The 24653-nt window shown below is 38.5% G+C and overlaps 1 protein-coding gene across 2 annotated transcripts; it reads left to right on the forward strand.

Moving 5' to 3' along the window:
* The first annotated feature begins 655 nt into the window (after positions 1-655).
* Positions 656-23452, forward strand: LOC134207758 (tetraspanin-13-like). 2 transcript variants are annotated; one of them, XR_009978419.1, is made up of 6 exons: positions 656-952; positions 1218-1385; positions 1482-1691; positions 1905-2030; positions 2354-2605; positions 21787-23452. XR_009978419.1 is itself a non-coding variant. In XM_062683628.1 (5 exons), the coding sequence occupies exons 1-5, from the start codon at positions 893-895 to the stop codon at positions 21883-21885; spliced, it is 663 nt and encodes a 220-aa protein (XP_062539612.1). In that variant the 5' UTR covers positions 658-892; the 3' UTR covers positions 21886-23452. The 2 variants fall into 2 exon arrangements, 1 of the variants encoding a protein (XP_062539612.1); XM_062683628.1 differs by lacking the exon at positions 2354-2605 and having other exon boundaries at positions 658-952.
* The last annotated feature ends 1201 nt before the right edge of the window (positions 23453-24653 follow it).

Consider the following 24653-nt stretch of genomic DNA (forward strand, 5'->3'; position numbering starts at 1 on the left):
TACCGGTGGTGAGTTTGAGCCGTTTGGCAGCGCAGTATCATTACTTGACACTTTACCGGTCGCTACTAAACGCGCTGCTATAACAGTAGCGCGACTGACAGGTGACCAAATTTGGTAGCGCGATAAGAGCGCTGCTATTTGATGAACTGTCAACTGTCAAACGCCACCGGTACGGAATACAGCAACCAAATTGAGAGCCGAAAATAGTGACCGATACGGAAACGAGTGACGAAACTAAAATGAAAGCGCTGCGCGGGTGATTAAAATGTTCGCGACCGATAATGATGCTCTAACAACCGCAGTAACGGATGGTTTTGTCTATCGAGAATTTTTCCAGATTGATGTTTGAGCATCCCTACACGGTTAGATGACTTTACCCATTAATGGGTACTGTGTTATTGTTGATATTATTCCCACCGTGAAAAATTCATCCATTTTCTTCAAAAAGCGCCACTACTCATTAAAATGGGTAGTGGCACTTTTTCAAGAAAATGGGTGAATTTTTCACGGTGGGAATAATATCAACAATAACACAGTACCCATTAATGGGTAAAGTCATCTAACAGTGATTTCCCGCATCAAATGACAGAACTGTCCTACCCCTCTGACAGTTGTTTTTGCTTTCTCAAAACAGGCACTCACACAGCCACACAGTCACGCAGTGTTGAGCCTGACTGCAAGTAAAGCAAAAGCATCCACAGGAAACTGAAGAAGGAAGTTTTCTCGAACGAAAATCGAATTTTCTCCAGCGTTGGAAATCAGAAGGGATTTGGAAATCAGCTGCTGTTTAAGAAAAAACAACTCAAAGAATAACCGTGACGAAGTGTTTAATTTGTGCAATCGTCAAAGCTAGTGATTTCATTTGAGAGTCATCAAAAAAAAATTCCCCATCATGTGTGGAGGCTTTCATTGCTCCAAAAATGCATTAATTGCATTGAACATCCTTTATGTCGTAAGTAAAAGTTTCATTTATTCAGATATTGACCTTTAATGCCAATTTCAAGGCTTTGATTTGCAATTCGTCAAAGAATTTAGTTGATTATCGACGTTGAATGTCATACTAACCGATTATGATTGGCGTACGAAGTAGAGAAAAAAAAATCGATTGTCGTAATAAACGAAACGCAAAAACTATTTTTATCCCTCGACGAGCATACTTTGTTTTAAACTTCCGTATTAAATCGATTCTTATCTCCTGAAATGTTGTTACCCAATAGATGGTTGGCTTCCTGCTCATCGGCGTCGGAGTCTATGGCCGGGCTTCGTCCATCGTGACCAATCTGCCCATTATCGGCGGTATCCTAGCCTGCGGAGTTATTCTGATCCTGATCTCGATTCTCGGCCTCGTCGGAGCTGTCAAGCATCACCAGGTGATGCTGTTCTTTGTAAGTAGCTTATCTGTTTCTACGCATCATTGATTGTTTGCGAAAGGATTATGAGATAACCATTTGACCTTCAACTCTGTCTTGTTTCCATTTCAGTACATGATCATTCTGTTCATGCTGTTCCTGATTCAGTTCTCGATTGCCTGCTCCTGTTTGGCGGTCAACCAGAGCCAGCAGCGTCAGTTCGCCGAGCAGGGCTGGTCCCTGGCGCCGATCGAAATCAAGCAGCAGGTGCAGGAGGAGTTCCTGTGCTGTGGATTCAACTCAACCGTGACCGACGACCATCTCTCCTGTACGGCGGTTGAAGTAAGTGCTCTTCCAAACCAGCTTCTGCGGGAATCTTTCCAAGCTTATGTATGACTCTTTCTGCTTCTGGCAAAAGTTATCAAAACTTCTAATAGGAACTCTTTCAGTTTCTATTCGAAGATTATTCAACTTCAGCGTTTCTCAGATTCTGGAAGAAGCTTGTCCAACTTTTGCAATCAACTTTTCTGATTATTGAAACATCTCACCTTTTAGGCCATATGCTGCCCGGGAGGTCTGAGTGGTTGCTCCTGCCCGCCGTGTATGCCCAAGCTAGAGAGCACCATCGACTACGCATTCCGTTTGTCGGGTGGAATCGGACTGTTCTTCAGCTTCACAGAGGTACGTGTGAAATGGTTCCGTTTTGCCTTTCATTGTTCCCTTACCGTTCCGTTTCGGTTTGATTTCGGCCACGTCTTTAAAAATTTGGAAGTGGTCTTGAAAACTGTTCCGAAAGTTTTCTCCGTTCTTTAACCGTTAGGATTGCATTCATTTGCGTTTTTTTGCGTTATTCTGGTTTATGATTTTCTCCTTCAATTTCTACCATCATCTCGTTTCATGCTGGCATGGATTGTTTACTAATACGATACGGCAAAACATTTTCGTTTCGTTTTATTTTGTATTGCTGGGTGCGTCTTCTCTTATCATACTTTCCCATGAAATAGTTTATCGGTGTCTGGCTGACCGTGCGCTACCGCAACCAGAAAGATCCCCGGGGTAACCCGAGTGCTTTCCTATAAGATTGGGACGATCCTGTGACGGAGCTCTAAGGAATTTGTCTGTTTTGGTTCATTTAGTTTGACTTTTTTTTGAGTTTTGTATTGCTTGAGAGAAGGGGAGGGGAAAGCGCACCGCTAGATCGATTGTTTTCGATTCTTCTTCGAATGGCGACCACGACAACAACGGCTCTTTTGCTGGTAATTTTGATTCGAAAAATGGTAGTTTGTCTATCATGCCTCAATCTCTACTTGTCCCCCGTTGCTTCTATTCTACGTGCTGTGTGGTGTGATGTTGTTCTATTTCGATGGCTTTACTATGAACTCTATTGTTTTATGCTTTCAAAATTTTAGTTCACTGTCTCTTGAGCCAACTTTATTGTCCTACGCTGACTATTTGAAGCACTGTTATTTTTATTTCCTTTACAAGAATCATTGTGATGATAACTAACAGTTTAAGCATGAAGACGTTTAGCATACAGGATGTAACTATTTTTTGTAAAAATGACAATCGAAAGGTTTTGTTTTGCTAGAAGCTTCTAAGGATTATTCATATCTGTACATTTATTAACTGGTTCACGAGTTGCCGAATCACTGAAGATTCCTAAAGGAACTACTCCTGGAGGGATTCTTAGAGGAATTTCATGAGACGTTTCTGGAAAAAACTTCACGATGTAATTGGAAGTGGGAGTGGGAGCTGTAGGAGGTTCAGGGAGAATTTCTTAATTAACTCCAGAAGAAATTCCTGGCACAATACCTGAAGGAGCCCTAGAAGATATTCCTGAAGAAAATCCTATCCAGTTCTTCGCGAGGGGTAATGGCCGCCAGCTTGCCTGCGAGTTAGTCTCTGATTTGACGTTTGTGGAGGTCGGCTACACCCATCGTTCTAAGCATTTTATTCAATGTGGTTCATAAGAAGGCTTGAACTCACTTTTTTCTGACCATTATGTGCCATATAACCTCCACAAACGTCAAATCAGAGGCTAGCCCGCAGGCAAGCTGGCGACCATTACCGCTCGCGGAAAACTGGATAGGAATTTCTGGAGGAACTCAAGACGATATGCCAGAGAAACTCCAGGAGATTTCGAAATGGAATTTCTAGATGAACTTTAGGAGGATTTGCTGGAGCAACAACAGAAGGATTTCCTGGAGGAATTCATATGTTCCTGAATCCACAAATTCTCAAGTTCTAAATTCACTAAATCCTAAAATTTTAAATTTCTCATCTCCTGAATTCCTAAATCAACTCCAAAAAACCTAAATATGTTCCTAAATTATTTATTTACAAAATTCCCAAATCCTTAAATTCCTTAATTTCTAAATTCGGAACAATCATTACTGCTTTTCTAAACAATAGATTTTTCCATCGCTAGTGGGTTAATTTTTGCCCAGCAACGCAAGAATTCGCTGCTTACTTCAGTGGGGTTGGATAACTTGGGTGGGCTCAAATTAGCCCACCAGCGAGGGGAGAAGCTTTTGTTGACAAAAGCAGCTACACTCTTTTAAAATCTTCTTCTTCTTATTGGCATTACATCCCCCACTGGCACATTGCCGCCTTGCAGCTTAGTGTTCTCTAAGCACTTTCACAGTTATTAACTGCGAGGTTTCTAAACTATGTTACCATTTTTGCATTTGTATATCATGAGGCTAACACGATGATACCTTTATGTCCCGGGAAGGCGAGAGAATTTCCAATCCGAAAATTTCTTAGACCGGGCCGGAAATCGACCACAGTCACCTTCTGCATGGTCTTGCGCTTCTTACCGCACGGCTAAGGAATGCCCTTTTGAAATGTTGGTGCCGAATTCATCAATTCCTGATTTCTAAATTCATAAATTCCTAAGCTCCATAATTCGTTAATTCCCAAAACCCTAAATTCCTAGATTTCAAAATTCCTAGAATCCTAAAATCTCAAATTCCTAAATTCATAAATTCAAAGGTCCCCAAATTTCTAAATTCCTAGGTTCATATGCTCCTAAATTAATAATTTCCTAATTTCATTCTAAATTCCTATTTAATCTCTGAATTATCAAATTATCAAATTCCTATGTTTCTAACTTTCTATGCTCCTAAATTCGTAAGTTCCTAAGTTTTCAAATTCCTATGTTTCAAACTACCGGTTTGACTCAGACTTCGAACATGACTCATATTTCGAACACTCGGTTTTAAACAGCCATTTCGACTTTACTCGTGTAATTTTCTATACATGAGCTTGGATCTGTTTGTAATCTTGTCCCTCTGTGCGAAAAATCAATGAAAATTTTAGTTTTAGAGCGATAAAACGTCAGTGTTCAAAGTATGATTCATGTTCAAGATTTGAGTAAGAACGGTATCTATGTTCCTAAATTACTAAATTAATTGAATTCCTAAACTTTTAAAGTCTTAGGGATTTTACTAAATTTCTAAATTCCTAAATTCCTTGATTCGTAAATTCCTAAGTTTCTAAATTCCTAAGTTCTTAAATTCTCAAGTTCCTTCTAAATATGTTCCCAAATGCCTAAATTTATAAATTTCCATACTCCTAAATCCTTGAAATTCCGAAATTCTCTAGATCCTTAATTCCTAACATCCTAAATTCTTAAATTGTAAAGTTTCTAAATTTTCGATTTCTTTAGCTCTTATGCTCTAAAATTGCTAAATTCCAAAACCCCTAAATATGTTCCTACATTCTTAAATTCTTCAAATACCAAAGATACTAAATTCATAAATTCCAAAGCTCTTAAATTTAAAAATTCTCAAATTTTTAATGTCCGAAACTATTTAATTCCTCAAACTCCAAAACTATCGAGTTCCTAAATTCCTAAGATCTTAAACATCAAAATTACCAAATTCCTAGATGCCTAAAATTCTCAAATTTCTAAATATCTAAATTCCAAAATCCTTAAATTCCGGAAATCGTAAGTTCCTTAATTCTGAAATTCCCAAGTTCCCAAATTCCTTAATTTGTAAATTCCTGAATCCCTAAATTCCTAAATTTAAAAATTCCAAATTCAAAAGTTCGCAAGTTACTAATGTTCCCAAATATGTTTCTTAATTCCTAAATTCCACTTTTCCTAAATTGCAATGCTCCTAAATCAATAAATTCCTAAGTTCATATGCTCACTAATTCCTAAACTCCTTAAGAGCCAGTTCGCGAGAAGCGCGACCCCCTTTCCAAAGGAGGTTGCAACGATGTTCTCCGATTTGGATGACATTTTCAGGGTTTATTTATATATGTAAGACAAGATATTTGGCAAATTTTCAGATTTTTTCATTGAGGGGAAGTGGGGTAAAATGGCCCTTCAAAGATTATTGTTCAAAAATCGCCAAAACCAAAAAAATGCAATAACTTTGGCAATGACTGACCGATTTTGTTTAAATTTGGCACGCTTTTTCTACTCAATTAGTACTTTATACCAAGTGGTTAATATGCTTATAAAAATGGAAAAAATTAAAAAAATTGTCGTTTTTTCAAAGGGAATATTTTTCACCAACAGATCTAGGATAAAAAAACTAAACCCGCAAGGCAATTAAAGAACTAAAGAGTTTTCATCTCATTAATAATTCAGAAGCGCCAACTCAAGAATTTCTAAGAAAATCGTAATTTTCTGCAACACTGTTTGTTCAAAAGAAAGTTCGCACAAATTTCGACCCTACTTATGTTGATGTTTTCCGATCTGGTGAAAACGGTTGTATGACATTCGCCAGAAAGTCATTTGCCAGAAGGCCTTTTGCCAGAATGGACCATTCCCCAGAAAGTCGTTTGCCAGAATGCACCATTCCCCAGAAAGCCATTCGCCAGAATGTACCATTCTCCAGAATGGACCATTCCCCAGAATTGGTCATCACCTATTGCCATGCACGCGATTGCCCAGTATGCGCAATAATTCTTAACGCCATGAACTTTTGGCATCACTATGAACAGCGTTAAAAGAGAGGGTCATTTGGCATAAGGGACATTTTTTTATAATTTTGCTTTGTTGTTGTCGATAATAGAATTGAAAATACCTAATCTGTACATAAAACGTATGCATACATAAGCCGAGTATAGCAGCTTGCCTAGATTGAGCCAAAAATGGCGGACGTGATCATTTCTTTCAAATAGGTGTTTGCCCGGATTAAGGCAATGGTGGGTGCGATCCCTTCTTTCAAAATAAGTGCTTACCCGGATTAAGGTAATGGTGGATGTGACTCCTTCTTTAAAATTAGGCGCAATGGTTGATGTAATTCATTCTTTTAAAGTAGGCGCTTGCCCGGATTGAGGCAATGGTGGATGTGATCCCTTCTTTAAAAGCAATCGCTTGCCGGGATTAAGGCAACGGTGGATGTGAACCCTTCTTTAAAAATAGGCGATTGTCAGGATTAAAACAATGGTGGATATGATAACTTCTTCAAAAGAAGGTGCTTGTCCGAATAAAGGCAATGGTGAATATGATACCTTCTTTGAAATTAAACGCTTGTCAGGATTAAAACAATGGTGGATGTGAACCCTTCTTCAGAAATAGGTGTTTGCCAGGATTAAGGCAATGGTCGATATGATCCCTTCTTCAAAAAAGGCGCTTTTCCGGATAAGGGTAATTGTGCATGTAATTCATTCTTTAAAAGAAGGCGCTTACTCGGATTAAGGCAATGGTGGATGTGGTCCCTTCTTTAAAAGTAGGCGTTTGCCACAAATGAAGCAATGGTGGATGTGATTCCTTCTTTAAAAGTAGGCGCTTGTCCGAATTAAAGCAAAGGTGGATGTGATCCCTTCTTTGAAAATAGGCGTTTGTCAGAAATGAAGCAATGGTGGATATGATCCATTTCTTAAAAAAGGTGCTTGCTCCGATTAAGGCAAGGATAGATGTTATCCGGGTGTCCTCCTTAGCCTAGCGGTAAGATGCGCGGCTATAAAGCAAGCTGAGGGTGACTGAGTTCGATTCCCGGTGCCGGTCTAGGCAATTTTCGGTTTGGAAATTGTCTCGACTTCCCTGGGTATGAAAGTATCATCGTGTCAGCCTCATGATATACGAATGCAAAAATGGTAACTTGACTTAGAAACCTCACGGTTAATAACTGTGGAAGCAGTGTTGTCCTACACTCAAGGCAAAAAATTCTGCTCTTTAATTTTACACCATCTAAAGGATTTTATAGTCTCAACTAATTAAGTTCAACTAATAGAAGGATATTTGAATTTTCTAAATGTCATGGCATACTGTCAAAAAAATGCACTCCAGAGCCACAGGAGCACGCGCGCTGAAAATACACTCCAGTGAAAACACTCCAGTGTATTTTCAGTGCGCGCGCTCCTGTGGCTCTGGAGTGCATTTTTTGACAGTTGGCCATGACATTTAGAAAATTAAAATATCCTTGTATTAGCTGAACTTACTTTGTTGAGACTATAAAATCGTTTAGATGGAGTAAAATCAAAGAGCAGATTTTTTTGCCCTGAGTGTAGGACAACACTGTGTGGAAGTACTGAATGAACACTAAGCTGCGAGGCGGCTATGTCCCAGTGGGATGTAATGCCAATGAAGAAGAAGATGTTTTCCCTTCTTTAAACGTAGGTGGTTGCCCATGTCCGTGTTTGAATATGTCAATTGTGCATATGATTCCTTCTTTAGAAATAGACATTTTGGCTAGACTTGTAGATATAACTTCTTCAATGAAAGCAAATGGCGTCTAGTATGACTTAAAATGATATTATCCAATTGTAGATATGATTTAATTTTTTAAATAAAGTCTGCGTCTGGAATGAGATGAAGAAATATGATATCCATTCGTAAACAGTTTGTTTGTATTAGACAAATATGATTTTTTTTATATATAGGATCTATCTTTCTGAAAATTGTCTAATATGTTGAATAATCCCTTTTATGAAAATTAATTATTTTTTTCTATTCTTTAGCCATCAATAATTATTGGAATTTCCAGTTTTACTATTTCTGGGGAATGGTACATTCTGGCAAATGGTCTATTCTGGGGAATGGCTTTCTGGCATATGGTCCATTCTGGTAAATGGGTTTCTGGCAAAAACCATTCTGGCAAATTGATTCTGGCAAATGATTTTCTGGCAAATGTCATACAATCGGTGAAAACTGTCCAAACTTTTTTGTCTAAGTAGAAATAAAAAATCAGGATTTTTGGCTGAAACCAGAGTCTATTTTATATATAGTTGCGCAAAGAGTGAAGCCAAATCTACCTATTGAACTGTCAATCCGTCTACCTATCGAGCAATGTAAACAAATGCTTGTTGGTGAGGCGGAAGTATTGTTATCGCCTAATGATTATTATGGCGAATTAAAACGCATGAATTAAAATGTATTAGATTTGATCTAGAAACAGCTTCAAAAAACATCAATACATTCCCCAATAAAGTAGCAACAAGAAACTCACGTGTTTGCACTCTGTGGGTGACTAGGTTATCGAATTAAAAAACTTTAGAAGTGAACGCTCCCGTGAAGTCACTTGAAAGGTTGAACAAAAGTGAAAGTTGGCAACATAACAACAAGAGCATCATTCAGAATAAGTGTAAGAAGATCCTCTTTGCGTAACTCTATATAATAGACTCTGGCTTAAACTTCCAAGGATTATTTCTATATGTAGAAGAAACTATTTGGCAAAATATTAAAATGGGGAGAGAGGGGTAAAATAGATCTCCAAATATAAATAATCTTACGAAACCAGATGATCGTAACCACACTTCTTAGATTTGATTATTCCGACCCAACTGGCAACTGATCTAGCAATTTCACTAGTTTGCTTCGAAATTCTTCCAAGCGTAGTATTTTTATGGTTTTTTATCTGTCAACAATTAAAAACTTCACAATCTCTCAATCTCAAAAAATAACGTGAACTGATCATCTAGTCATGTCATTTATATAATATTCCGGCGGAGGTATTGTAAACTTAGCGCCGTCTTAAACTCCCGTTCAAAAATATTGTCCCACCAAAATATATTCCCACCAGATCCTCCATATATGGGTGACTGCAAGAACGATGGTTCAAGAACGACGTAAAGCACAATCCAATGCTTTAGCTAGTTTTCATCCATTCGGAAGTGTGAACATTTGTTTTGGTACTTCAACACGGTAGTCTATTCCTCGGTGAAAAAAGCAATAGATAGATTTCTCAAAAAGTATTGCAAGCTGTTACTACCCAAGTACTACTTCTTAGCAAACCACACCTTGGATGGTTGGCTGGAAATATGTTCATATATAAGGTTAGGTCATTTTAGGTAAGGTTAGGTAATTTTAGGTAAGGTAAGGTAATTTTAAGAGAAGAAGGCTGGTATTCAAAGCATCCTTTTTACACATCAACTACACAGTCTTGTTAAGGTACTCAAGCACTTTCAGGTGGTGTAAATTAAGCCGAGAATAAAACAGTCTTGCTTGGTAATCTTTTGATTAATTGATTAAGCGATCTACAATTTTTATACTTTATCTATGAGTGTTGAAACGTGTATCCTTAAATTTGAAGTATTTTCATGAGGGGTGTGCTTTAAAATCGTCAGACAATAGTATTCTCTATCCTATAGTATACACATTACATTGTTACGCTCTTCGTGTAAAAAAAACAGCTCGTTGTAGAAAAAAAAAAGTTTTTTCCCGTATCGTGCAAAATGAATGCATCTTTGTGAAACTTTGGAGAGTTTTTCACACAGTTGTGTAAACATAGAATCGAGGATAATGGAGTAGCAACTACGAGCAGTCAATCAAGAAAAAAAAACGAGCAATGGGTAATGTTTTTTACATAACCGCGAGTATACCGTATACGTAGGACTTGTATAAACGTAACGCATTTACATTTAATTTCTAACTTTTGGAGTTTGATCGTAGGTATTGATATTGGAAACGACAACTTCCATGCTATGTAGAATTATTAGAAATTTGTTTACTCAAAACTTCTGGAAATAAAATTAATAATTAAGTACATAATTAGGATGGCTTTGTTTCTAACTATTTAGCCCTTATTTACTCAAGCAAATGTAGGCCATTTATAGATTTCTTATTGATGATAGTATTTGAAGTTGAAAATTTCTATTTATAAATTTTCAGACTTGGGCAAAATGTGCTATTTTAGGGGAACTGTCCCGTTTTCCAAACAAAAAAATACAGCACCAATTTCTTTGCTTCTTTTTGCTAACATGCGTGCTTTCTGCTGAAAAAATCACATTAATAAGACACAAGTCCAGGAGCAGTAACCCTACTAAAATAGAGGAGGTACTGCTAGTACGTCAACGAAAAATTATTTAATGTTATGAATCCAAACTACGAGTCTACGTCAAGTCAGAAAATGAAATACAAAGAATAAGATATTGTTTATTTAAGTATTCTTCTGGAAATTATTTTTTACGGACTTTTTGAAAACATTTACATGTAATACAGCGAAATTCTCTAATCTAAAATTGATATTAACACTATTGGTGATTGTGCATTTTTAATTGCTAATGCCTTCTGCGAATAAATAAAAGTAATTGTTTCAATCAAATTTTAATTTTTCAGAAATTCAGAAATTCAAATTTTAATAATTCAGAAATGTTACAGTATAACCATGTTTTCATGTACGTGTCGTTTAGTACCAAGAAAAACTTAACATATGGTCAGCCATATGCCATGACTTGTACCCATCCCGGGATCATGTGGATTATGAAACCAATCACTTTTCGTGGATGAGCAGACCAAATCTCTCTAATTTTATTCTTCTTCGATGCGATGGGCGATTGCATCCATAGCAACCGACACCACTGCTTTCGACCATCGTCAATCACAGAATGACAAAAAGTGCGCCCACTTCTCTCATGCATATTCGCAGACCCACCGGCAGTTCTACCGCTGGTGACTGCATGCTGTCGCTGTGTAGGTAAACAGCGAACTAACAAACGAAACTAAAAATGCGCGAGCAAAAAGCACGTCAGTACGCGCTGCTGTCACAAATTGGAATGACTCGCACACGGCAGGCACCGCTTCTTTTATACACAAAGAAAATCTACCGCTAGACCCGAAGGCCCGTGACATACCGCATTTTGATGTCCGTGGTAGAAATGCACGGGATTGGTTACATATGAAATTTTTACCGGTTTCGCTAAAATTGAAATTTTCAATAGCTTATCGTCAATATTCTTAAGTTTCATTGAAATAGGCAAATTGCTGGAGAGTGTCCGAGTCGATTGATATATAAATCTTCAAAATCCATCGAAAGATAAATGCGCTAGTAACGTTCGAAATCTTCCCTTTCAGCGTAACGCTCTCGATTTCCAAAAATCTTAATGACACCCAGTATAGTAAAGAAAGACGTAAGTCCTACGTCAAAAAAAAGTTGTGTAAACATAGAATCGAGGGTATTCTATTACCTATGAGATAAAATTGGCCAACCCTTGAAAATATATACACCCGATTAGAACTGGTATAGTCCATTCAGTCAAACATTTTGTTTAGATTGTATCTCTGTAATATTAGCTAGCAGTTTGAAGGTTAGTAATTCGAAATGTATGAATGGTACACGGTTTGACGTTTTTGCACAATAAACTGATGGTTTGCAGAATTTGGTTTAAATTGATAATGTGGAGGATGAAAGAGAGTTATGAATACCGCATAATCGTTACAAGCTACAAAAACAAGCCTATGGTAACCTGGTGCAAGTACAAAAAAAAATCTGAGAAGCAGCTCCACCAACAAGCTATGCTTAAACGCTACGAAATTGCTCATTTGCCGTTAAGAATAATTGTTTTTTTTTTCGGCATATCTGTAAAAGCAACATCAGTACCGGTACCCACAGTAATTGTAGCTGATTCAAAAAAAATATCAACAAGCACTTTCGCAAAATCTGTTCATTTTTGTTTCAGTTTGCGAAAGACGTGCTAATGTTTAAGGCACTTATTTTGGTCCTGTTGAAAATTGTTCTACAAATAATTTGCTATCTGATATAGATCAGCGAAGGATATACGTATCTATTGAGACGAAAAATATAGATGAATTGAAAGGAAGAAGAAATTAAGTACTTTCTGCTAGAACTCACATAAAAATACTGACGTATTTTTTGACATTTATTTTTAAAGGACTATTTTACCCTACACTCCCCTAATGGAAAATCCTGATTTTTAATTTCTACTTAGACAAAAAAGTTTGGACAGTTTTCACCAGATCGGAAAACATCAACATAAGTAGGGTCGAAATTTGTGCGAACTTTCTTTTGAATAAACAGTGTTGCAGAAAATTGCGATTTTCTTAGAAATTCTTAAGTTGGCGCTTCTGAATTATATATGAGATGAAAGCTCTTTAGTTCCTTAATTGCCTTGCGGGTTTAGTTTTTTATCCTAGATCTGTTGGTGAAAAATATTCCCTGTGGAAAAACGGCATTTTCTCCTAAAGTAAACAACTTTATAAGCATATTAACCACTTGGTATAAAGTACTACTTGAGTAGAAAAAGCGTGCAAAATTTAAACAAAATCGGTCAGTCATTGCCAAAGTTATTACATTTTTTTGGTTTTGGCGATTTTTGAACAATAATTTTTGAAGGGTCGTTTTACCCCACTTCCCCTCAATGAAAAAATCTAAAAATTTGCAAAATGTCTACTCTTCCATATATGAACAAACCCTGAAAATTTCATCCAAATCGGAGAATATCGATACAAGAGGGGGTCGCGCTTCTCGCGAACTGGCTCTTAATGAAATCAGAAAGTTTGTTATAGAAATCCCGAAAAACTGCTAAGATGTTTTGTAACATTGAGTGAAATGGCCGAATAACAGAAACACAGGAAAATCCTGGCGCCGCAATGCCGTGAACAGGCAGTTTAGTAATGCACTCAAATAAAGCATGTCGCTACCTAAGATCTCAAAAAAGAATTTTTGTTTGTAATTTGTGGCGTTTTTCAGAAAGTGAATTGGATTTCCATACTAATACATATCATAAACTTAAACGTCCCATTTTTTACATGCCAACAAAAAAATCGACGGGAAAGGTCAATTGGTTTGCCTGCTTTATTTTTTTCATTTTCGAAAATTGGTTTTCAAACAGGGAGATGCATTAGGAATTAAGGCTTTCTAATGTTAATAAGCCCGTATAGCCCACTATTTGTCACAATGACAAATATTCTCAAGTTCCTTCAGACATGTATCAAACTGTTTAGATATGGGGCCGTACACTAATTACGTAAGCATTTTTTCGAGGTTTTTCAACCTCCCCTCCCCCATGTAAGATTTTTCCTATACAAATTATTTTTTATTTATAAGGAGCGTAAGAAAATGGCAGACTTTTGGGGGCATAAGTGCTTACGTAATTAGTGTACGATCCCTATCGACAAGTCTTAACAAATATTTGTTATTGTGACAAAAACTGTGCGGATAATTTTTCCCGGGCAGAAGTCATGAACAGAATAACAAAACATGATATGGACTTCATTGATATAAGAAAGAAAACAACAGGCAACAATATCAAAAATTTGCACCGAAATATTATTTAAAAATCAAGATATGTTATGGATAAGAACAAACTAATGGCACATTATATTGATAACTTCTTACAAATAATAGCATAACTTAATTTAATAATAAAAATTTAATTTAATTTAACAATAAAACAAATAATCAAAATCAATGTTATCTCTTATATCAATCATGTCCATATCTCATTTTGCTATCTTATCAACATTTGATATTGTTGAGCTATTTTTGTCTACTCGGGTTGGGTTAGGTGACTGTGACTGGTATATAACAAGTGTGCTACTCGAGTAGCTGACTCGTCGAACTTCATCTCGCCCAAAATGAATTGACACGAGGAAGTATTCAAAAAAGGAAAATGTAATCGCATAACGTAAAAAATTCTGGTTTTCCACATGCCAAATTAGATGCCATTTGCTTAATTAGTTCTCGAGTTGTGCAGACATTATTGTTATACACTGTTTTTACACGATTTTTATAACACAACTAGTTGACCCTGCAGACGTTTTCCTGCATAGTAGGCGAAAATGCAGGTTGTGAACTGACCATGTGAAATGTCCATACAAATCTTTATTTTAGTTTCTCACGATTTTCTTAACTTTACTCGTGATTTTCACATTGGAAAATATCATATCAACCCGTCGGAAACTATAACGAACTTAACTGTTGAAGGAATGAAGAAAATCTGTCCAGCCGTTTTCGTGTTATGCGGATACGAACACAGACCATTCCATTTTTATTATATAGTAACACAATTTTATTTTACACGATTTTCTCGAAGTTGCACGATTTTCACAAAGTTACGCGATGTTCAAAAAGTATACTATAATTTTTTTGTGCATTACCAAATTGTAAAAAAAGGAAGGTACAAAGTACAGCATACGTTCATGGCATATGTTCATGGTCATCCAAGAAATCCCTGAAGTCAGGCCTTAAGGTCTACACGAGTACAAAAATGTATATTGATCAGTTTTAAATATGCAGCATGCCCTGTGTGGCACACAGAATAAAATGCGTTCATGACATGTGGGTATGGTCATCCAAGAATTCTCTGAAGTCAGGCCTTGAAGTCTGCACACGTATTCAGAGATCTATTGACCCGTTTCAAATATGGAACATGTCCTTTGTCGTACACAGAATAGCGTGTGATCATGACATGTGGGTATGGTCATCTAAGAATTCTATGAAGCCAGGCCTTAAGGTATACACCCTTAATCAGAGATATATGTATTGACCAATTTTAAATGCGGAGCATGCCCTTTGTGGTAAATAGAATAAATTGCGTTAATAGCACATGGGTATGGTTATCCGAGGATTCCCTGAAGTCAGCCCTAAGGTCTACTTGGGTTACCAGAAATCTATTGACCAGTTTCAAGTACATGCCTTTTGTGGTACATAGAACAGAATGCGTTTAAGACATATAAGTATGGGGCCCTTCTTAATTGTGCCTTAAGATGCGCGGCTACAGATCAAGACCATACTGAGGGTGGCTGGGTTTGATTCCCGGTGCCGATCTAGGCAATTTGCGGTTTGGAAATTGCGTTGACCTCCCTGGGCATAAAGTATCATCGTGTTAGCCTCATAATATACGAATGCAGAAACGGTAACTTGGCTTAGAAACCGAACTGCGAGTTCATAACTGTGGAACACTAAGCTGCCAGGCGGCAATGTTCCAGTTGTGGATGTAATGCCAATGAAGAAGAAAAAAAAATATAAGTATGGTTATCAAATAATTCCTTGAAGTCAGGCCTTAAGGTCTACATGCGTAATTAGAGATCTATCGATCAGTTTCTAATGTGGAACATGCCTTTTGTGGCACATTCATATTGATCACTAAGAACATCTGTTGAGAACACATTCTATTCTATAATCCACAAAGGGCATATACCATATTAAAAACGGTCCGAATGATCTTTGGTTAGGCGTGTAGACCCTAAGGCCTTACTTCAGGGATTTCTCCTAACTAGGATCTAATAACATCTGTTGTAAACACATTCTATTCTATCCACAAAGAGCATGTATCATATTAAAAACAGTCCGCAGATCATATGTGGCATCGCATCATAATTGGCAGAAGGTGGGCCCTCCTTAGCCGTGCGATAAGATGCGCGGCTACAAAACAAGACCATGCTGAGGATGGCTGGTTCCGATTCCCGGTGCCGGTCTAGACAATTTTCGGATTGAAAATTGTCTCGACTTTCCTGGGAATAAAAGTATCATCGTGTTATCCTCATAATATACGAATGCAGAAATGGTAAAATGGCTTAGAAACCTCGCAGTTAATAACTGTGGAGGTGCTTAATGAGCACTAAGCTGCGAGGCGGCAATGTCCCAGTGGAAGATATATTGCCAATGAAAAAGAAGAAGAAGAATTGACAGAAGACCCTGTGCAAAAATATGCATTCTATTTTTACACGGCAATTTTTTTCACAAGATTTCTCTAAAAATACGATTTTTTCTTCACACGGTTTCTCAAAAAGACATGAATTTCTTTTTGCACACACGCATCAATCGTGTAAAACAATAATTCAGTGTATTTGTATGGAAGCCCCTCCCCGCTTTTTTAGAGCGAGGAGGAGTATCAAACCATTAAAGACACATGTCTTGTCATTAAAAACCTCCATATGCCACATTTGGTTCCATTTGCTTGATTGGTTCTCGAATTATGAGGAAATTTGTGTTTCATTTGTAGAGTAGAGTGGGGCAAGAGTACGCACTTAATTTTCAATCGATCATGTGGCCCTTATGAAGCAAGCTTCTGCATATCAAATCAGTGTCGATGATTCATGTACTCTTCCTTTATGTTACCCAGTGGAAAAAATATTGAAATTATTGAGATTCGTTTGAGTAGAACCCTTATTGCAAGACAAGTGAAAACCGCACTCTTACCCCACCGGTGGGGTAAAAGTGCGCATTTATCCAATCATGTGCTTTAAGTATATATTAACACAAATAAGAGTTAATAACATTTAATTGATGTTCAGAGAGCATATATTACGGAATGTTTAAAGATTACGTAACTCTTAAAGGGGGAGGGGGTCCTAAAAATGTGCACTTTCATACGAAAAACCATTGTTTTTTATATATACAAAAAACTACAGAGGAAAAAAATATATCAGGTTTCGCGTGGCGTATACAAAGGCATTTTCCTTAAAGAAAGTCCACCAATCACGTAACGTAAAATTTCATCACCCCTCCCCCCCTATCTTACACTATTTGTATGAATCCTCTAAAAATTATATGGATCGTCACACATCTCGCAACCCCTCCCAGCTAAACGTTGCGTAATTTATGAATGTTTCTTTTGATTAAATGGAATTATCATTCAGATGAAATTGTGTTTTCGTACTATGTTTAGGTGTACAACAAGTCCTAATACAATTTCATTATTTCGCTTCAGTGCTCGCTAAGTCCTTTCTAACACCGAATTACTTCAACTTATCCTAAAAACTTGAGATAATTTCGAATTCTGTCCCTTTTTTCTTAGTTGTGGATCTTTACGCTTTGGAAGAAGTCTTATTTCTGCCGGAGATTCGGGTTTGACATCATAACTTGAAGATTCATATGCGTACTCTTGCCCCACCGGTTCCTGCGTACTTTTACCCCACAGTCCCAAAAATTATTCAAGTAATGGTTTTGACTTCTTGGAAAACCAATCAGATTGGTGTTCTGTACCATAAAGTACTCTATACAATAGGTTATTTAAATGGTATAATGTTCACCTGATTGAACGTATATATGGTAATGAAATACTATTTGCGGAAATCAAATTATTTTTAGCAAAATGACCAAAAAGTTATCTAACTCCATATCTCCCTTGTTGTTTATTCAAATCGTTTACAATTACACATGATAATAGTTGGCCAGAATACTTGTCAAACTGATGTAGTGCTGCTAGTTTATCTTGCTTTATTACTTCAAAAAATCGAAAACGTACTCTTACCCCACGCGCACTCTTGCCCCACTATACTCTATGGGAGCTCCCCCTTCCAGAGGGGAGAGGGGTCTTAAGGCCAATGTCCACGTAGCGGTTTTTTACGTTGCGTACACGCCGCGTTTAGGCAAGGTACCCAGAATCAAACGCGTGCACGACTACATTTGATGCTGGGTACCTTGCGTGGACGCGGCGCGCACGCAGCTTGAAAAAACGCTACATGGGCATTGGCTCTTAAAGCATCTTAAGAACCTTTCACGGCTCGAAAAAACCCTGTATATAAAATTTCACGCCGATTGGTTTAGTAGAGAAGATAAATTGGATAAATCAGAGGTAGAAAGCGAAATAAATGGGAGACTTTTTCATAACTAGCAGTCAACAACTACTTCTCCCTGACGGGCTTGGTAGTCATATGGCTACTGCCTCTGTCTTCTGCCTACGGAGGTCATGGGTTCTATCCCAGGTCCGTCCCATTCTTCTACTTTGTATCTTTCTCAATGTTTCTCATGTTCTAGCAATCGCTAGAACTGGAAATGGACTTCCATACCGTTTCCATTTCAATGCTATACTCAACTTGACTATTCTAGTAGTAGCTGCTAGAATTGGAAATGAACGAAAAAGCTCGTTTCCTACATCCAATAAGAAATTCTATCAGTTGCTTTCTCCTATCTGTCACATTGGCAGCTCGTTAACCAAGACGAACCTCTGCCTCTCGAACCTAACCCAAAAATTCCAACAAATTCCGCATGAACTCGTGGCAAGTGCAGAGGTATATTCGGGTTGCAGTGGGCGAGTGATTGTATCAACACTTCCTCCCCCTTCCCTACATTGACTTGCATTCTGACGTGGCAGGCGCCAGTATGACCTTACAAATGAGATCACCAGTACTTGTACATTGAAGATGTATGCTAGTCCCAAGCAAACATCTGTTGGTTCTCTGTGCAGAACAGCTGATCAGGTCATAAAGGAGTAGCAACTACGGGCAGTCCATCAAGATCAAGCTCAAGTTAACAGTCAACAACTACTTCTCCCAAACAGTATAGACGAATCCAAGTAAAAATAAGAAGAAGACACACGACGGTGTTAACTTTGACAGATCCTACAGCACAGCAAAGGGAGTTCATTTCAAAATGCTTATAATAAATTCTAGAGAAAATGTAATTAAAATCTGATTGATGTATGATACGGAAAAAGTTCCAAACTGTATGATAGATACATTTTTGGAAAATATTCAAAAAATTGAGATAAGCTTCCAGATATGTAATTCAGAAGATGGCTGGAGAGATATTCGATCCGCCATTGGTAGCACCGCAACCGCTGCACTTGGCACGGTGCCCCCGGATCAGAGAAACGACTGGTATGACGGCGAATGTGAGCAGTTAGTAGAAGAGAAGAATGTAGTATGGGCGAGATTGCTGCAACACCGCACGAGGGCGAATGAGGCACGATATAAACAGGCGCGGAACAGACAAAACTCGATTTTCCGGAGGAAAAAGCGTCAGTAGGAAGATCGAGACCGTGAAGAGACGGAGCAACTGTACCGCACTAATAACACACGAAAGTTCTATGAGAAGTTGAACCGTTCACGTAAGGGCCACGTGCCACAGCCTGATATGTGCAAGGACATAAACGGGAACCTTCTTACGAACGAGCGTGAGGTGATCCAAAGGTGGCAGCAGCACTACGAAGAGCACCTGAATGGCGATGTGGCAGACGAAGATGGCGGTATGGTGATGGACCTAGGGGAACGCGCGCAGGACATAATTCTACCGGCCCCGGATCTCCAGGAAATCCAGGAGGAGATTGGCCGGCTGAAGAACAACAAAGCCCCTGGGGTTGACCAACTACCAGGAGAGCTATTTAAACACGGTGGTGAGGCACTGGCTAGAGCGCTTCACTGGGTCATTACCAAGATTTGGGAGGAGGAAGTTTTGCCGCAGGAGTGGATGGAAGGTGTCGTGTGTCCCATCTACAAAAAGGGCGATAAGCTGGATTGTAGCAACTACCGCGCAATCACATTGCTGAACGCCGCCTACAAGGTACTCTCCCAAATTTTATGCCGTCGACTAGCACCAATTGCAAGGGAGTTCGTGGGGCAGTACCAGGCGGGTTTTATGGGCGAACGCTCCACCACGGACCAGGTGTTCGCCATTCGCCAAGTACTGCAGAAGTGCCGCGAATACAACGTGCCCACACATCATCTATTCATCGACTTCAAAGCCGCATATGATACAATCGATCGGGACCAGCTATGGCAGCTAATGCACGAAAACGGATTTCCGGATAAACTGACACGGTTGATCAAAGCGACGATGGATCGGGTGATGTGCGTAGTTCGAGTTTCAGGGCATTCTCGAGTCCCTTCGAAACCCGCAGAGGGTTACGGCAAGGTGATGGTCTTTCGTGTCTGCTATTCAACATCGCTTTGGAAGGGGTAATACGAAGAGCAGGGATTAACACGAGTGGCACAATTTTCAATAAGTCCGTCCAGCTATTTGGCTTCGCCGACGACATAGATATTATGGCACGTAACTTTGAGAAGATGGAGGAAGTCTACATCAGACTGAAGAGGGAAGCCAAGCGGATCGGACTAGTCATCAACACGTCGAAGACGAAGTACATGATAGGAAGAGGTTCAAGAGAAGACAATGTGAGCCACCCACCGCGAGTTGGCATCGGTGGTGATGAAATCGAGGTGGTAGAAGAATTTGTGTACTTGGGCTCACTGGTGACTGCCGAAAATGATACCAGCAGAGAAATTCGGAGGCGTATAGTGGCTGGAAATCGTGCATACTTTGGACTCCGCAAGACGCTTCGATCGAATAGAGTTCGCCGCCGTACCAAACTGACCATCTACAAAACGCTCATTAGACCGGTAGTCCTCTATGGACACGAGACCTGGACGATGCTCGTGGAGGACCAACGCGCACTCGGAGTTTTCGAAAGGAAAGTTCTGCGTACCATCTATGGTGGGGTGCAGATGGCGGACGGTACATGGAGGAGGCGAATGAACCACGAGTTGCATCAGCTGTTGGGAGAACCATCCATCGTTCACACCGCGAAAATCGGACGACTGCGGTGGGCCGGGCACGTAGCCAGAATGTCGGACAATAACCCGGTGAAAATGGTTCTCGACAACGATCCGACGGGCACAAGAAGGCGAGGTGCGCAGCGGGCAAGGTGGATCGATCAGGTGGATGATGACTTGCGGACCCTCCGTAGACTGCGTGGCTGGCGACGTGTTGCCATGGACCGAGCCGAATGGAGAAGACTCTTACATACCGCACAGGCCACTTCGGCCTTAGTCTGAATAAATAAATAAATAATGTAATTCAGAACTTTTTTCGTACCGTACATCAATCAGATTTAAATTACAATTTGTCTATAATTCTTCTCCTCAGAGTGAATATGAGTACAAAATTGGGTTAAAATCGATCCTGGGAGTTGAAAGTTACACAGAATTGTTTGTTTTCTAAGCTCCTCCCACAACCCCTCCTCCTTTATAAATGGCCCTCCCACCCGCTTCGTTTAACTTCCCCTGAGGATAGAGAATGTGTGTTCACAATTAGGTTGGAATTGGCCAAGTGGTTTAGAAGTAGCTAGCGAACAGCAGTGTTGCACAGATCTATTTTTCATCCACATTCTGGATTTTGCAACCGATTTCTGACATTTCCAGCTAGTTTGAATGAATTTAAACCAATGTCTCATGAGTTTTTGATGAGATTTATTTTGAATGTAAAGGAAATTCAGACAGCTTCATCTTTCCTGACATATGATAAAAACTAAAAAAAAAACAACTAACTCGTATGCTAAACGTTTTCATGCCTGACGTATCATTAGGCCAATGCACCCTTCATAGTGAATCTCACACAGAGATGTCGCCACCTTTTTCCAACTGTGTCACGTTTTCTAGGCGTCCCTGCTCCTATTGATCGTACTGTTTTCCGCATGGTTGTTAATTTAAGGCATCGTTCTTCAATTAGTTCCTAACAATAACATGTCTATTTTTTTCATTTCATCCAAAATGCCCTTAAAACAATCCGAACCCTAGATCATTGCCGTATTCCTGACCCGTCGCTATCGCAACCAGCAGGATCCGGACCACCTGCCGGCTAGGGCCATTTTTCCGCAAAGCAACTACGTGTACTAGTCAACTTGGTAGGTAAATGGAAAATGGTGATCCAATAGAGAAACAAATAGAACAGAGCTGATAGCTAGGAAAGGTTGGAATTGCCTGCAAGTGATGAACTCGCAAAAAATGGTAATGCGACTCGCTAGAATCCAAAAAAAATATATCGAATTTTTTCCCGTGACCACACTGTCGAACTGGAATAAAGAGAATACTCATTTATGTGGCTCCTAGCTAGGATTAACACACATTACAGGAAGGGGAATCGGATCACAAAAGACAACGGTTGTGCTAATTTTAATTAGTTCATTTTTTTCCGCTTTAGTTTTTTTTAACTTTAGACTGACAGGGAAGAGGCGGATGTTAAACTTCAAATACGAGTGAATGAGTGTGTTTTAAGTTACGATGAACTTTCCAAGTCGAAACAACTTGTCATCATTATGATCTTAAGTAGGATTAAATGATTCCGTTTTTTTTTCATTTTTCTTATAACGGTCTCCAATTGTTGAACAGATTTATCCGTTCTAAACTAAAGAAAATATTGTGATAAGCTCCAAACAGGATTTATATCTCACCTCACTAATCTCCTTCATCTGCGCCAGTGACGCCATCTGTAGTCAGACTCATCTCGCGTTCGTGATGTTCGCCAACAGCTGGCGCTGCTTATGTTTGCACGTAAAAAAAATCTCGAAACTTTAACCGGTATATCCTTGTATCATCTTAATGTAGTATACGTAATTGTACACGCGTTTTCTCAAAGTAGAATGTCTAGCGGTGAACATTAGAACACGATCAAAAACAGCAGCTTTAAATCGAATTTGTTTTGCTCAAAACAAGATGGCTTACTTAATGTAAACAATTAAATTTCGTTTTCCCGTATGTCCGGAAGCTATCATCGCTTTATTTTCAAGGCTTCCGCTCAACAGTACGCATCACTATTTACTCCTGCACTATTGTTCGGCTGCGTTCGAAGACATTTACATTATATTTATATTATACAGGTCGTGTACTAATTGCAGGTACACTGACCCCACATGCATATTTATATGGGTCACTTTGTAACAATAGTTGGTCACTCCATTTTACATGTAGGTCAAATGAAAATGACTCATATTAGTGCTAGACCCATGATTGTGGAGTCAGTGTAATAAAAATGAAGGGTACTCCACTCCCACAGGTAATTTACTTGAATAAACTTATCCATGTTTGAAATCATTATAAATTTCAATTAATAAAATCATCAACCAAAGTTCAAAAGTGAATGACAAAGTTTCACATTGAACTTCGACGTTTTTTGAAAATAAAAATTAAAAATATTCAATTAAGACGACTACAACTTTGATGCTGGGTGGAGTACTGAGGTATAAAATTGCCTTCAAGATTAATCCTCAATGTAATTTGTTAATTTGGCCGAAGCGAAAAAAAAGCATACAAAATGTATAATCAGGTGTGAAAGACATTATATAGAGGTAGCCTAGGTTGCAGCTAAATGGATCCGCTATAATGAAACAAGTGAATCGCAATTAACTAGACTATGGGGTGTAGTAGAAAAGGCCGAAGTATAAATATAGAAATGTGATGTGTCTAACTCTGATGTTGTTGATTATAGAAAATTTGAGAACATTCTGATTTTTGATGATGTCTGTCTTAAAATTTAGTTTCATGGAAGCTTGTTGTTTTATGTTAATAAAATTGTTTTTGACGATGTACAAGTTCTCCAAATCATCCAACGGGCTTGACGGTCTTGTGGCTACCTCTTCTACACAATGAGTATAAGATCGTGGGTTCAATCCCAGATTAAGTTTATCACTTCTTTGTATCTCTATTTTTGTCCTTTCAAGCTATTTTTATGTGCCACCAAACGTTAAAGTGCTCGTTGAAGTTCCGTACTAAAAAATTAGAAACTTCCAACACCTATGGAAAGTCGTAGAATTCTCAAACCTCTTTCCTCTAACCCTTTCCTAATCCTTTCTCTAGCCTGACGTGACCACAAAAGATACTCAACTATTGGAGAATGTCTTACTTCTAAGCTCTGAATCTTCTTGAATTCAGAAGGAAGAGGAAAAAACGAATAATAGAAGAAAGAAGATGAAAGGTGGAAAAAGGAAAGGAAGATGGAAGAAGGCAGAAACAAAACAGAAGAATGAAGGAGAAAGTGAAAAGAAGATAGGAGGGAGAAAGAAAAAGAAGAACGATCGATAAAGCATGTTCATATGATATTACGTATCACCTTTGATCTCCGACAAAACAAGCAAAGGATAATTGCAAAAATTGATTTTGCTTAATTTTTGACGTCCTTTGCACCAGTTGTCGCACTAGTGGTCTCTATTTGGCCAATCCCATAAGAAAACAATGGGATTTGCCAAATAAAGAACCAAAATTAAGAATAGTGCCACAACTGGTGCATGCGTTCCTATTATGGATTAATCAATTTTGAGGATTATAACAAATTTTATTGTGGTTTTCACAGCTGTTCCAAGGAGCAGGAAGTAAAACCTTTCGCTTGATATATGAAGTCGACCAGCATGACTTTTACTCATTTAAAAAAAAACTGTTGTTCTTATGTATGGCAACAATTGGTACACCCACCTTACTTAATTTACTTAATTTAAGTAAGACGAAATATGAACTGTTATAGATTGAAGTACACCCAGGTTTTTTTTTACACGGTTTGGTTTTGGTCGTTTAAGACCTTCAGCGTCAATGAACCAATGAGTTAACCCCACGAAAAAATTCACAAAAAATCAAAGAAGGTTCAGGTTGAAAGTTCAGGTTAACCGAGAAATTAA

This window comes from Armigeres subalbatus, chromosome 1, assembly GCF_024139115.2.
Source record: "Armigeres subalbatus isolate Guangzhou_Male chromosome 1, GZ_Asu_2, whole genome shotgun sequence".
NCBI lineage: Eukaryota > Metazoa > Arthropoda > Insecta > Diptera > Culicidae > Armigeres > Armigeres subalbatus.

Bases quoted from the DNA above. Each gene is read 5' to 3' on its own strand.
- LOC134207758 (XM_062683628.1), top strand. From the start codon at position 893: ATGTGTGGAGGCTTTCATTGCTCCAAAAATGCATTAATTGCATTGAAC. The intron at 1,386-1,481 runs GTAAGTAGCTTA...TTTCCATTTCAG, and splicing joins ACCAGGTGATGCTGTTCTTT to TACATGATCATTCTGTTCAT. The intron at 1,692-1,904 runs GTAAGTGCTCTT...CTCACCTTTTAG, and splicing joins TCTCCTGTACGGCGGTTGAA to GCCATATGCTGCCCGGGAGG.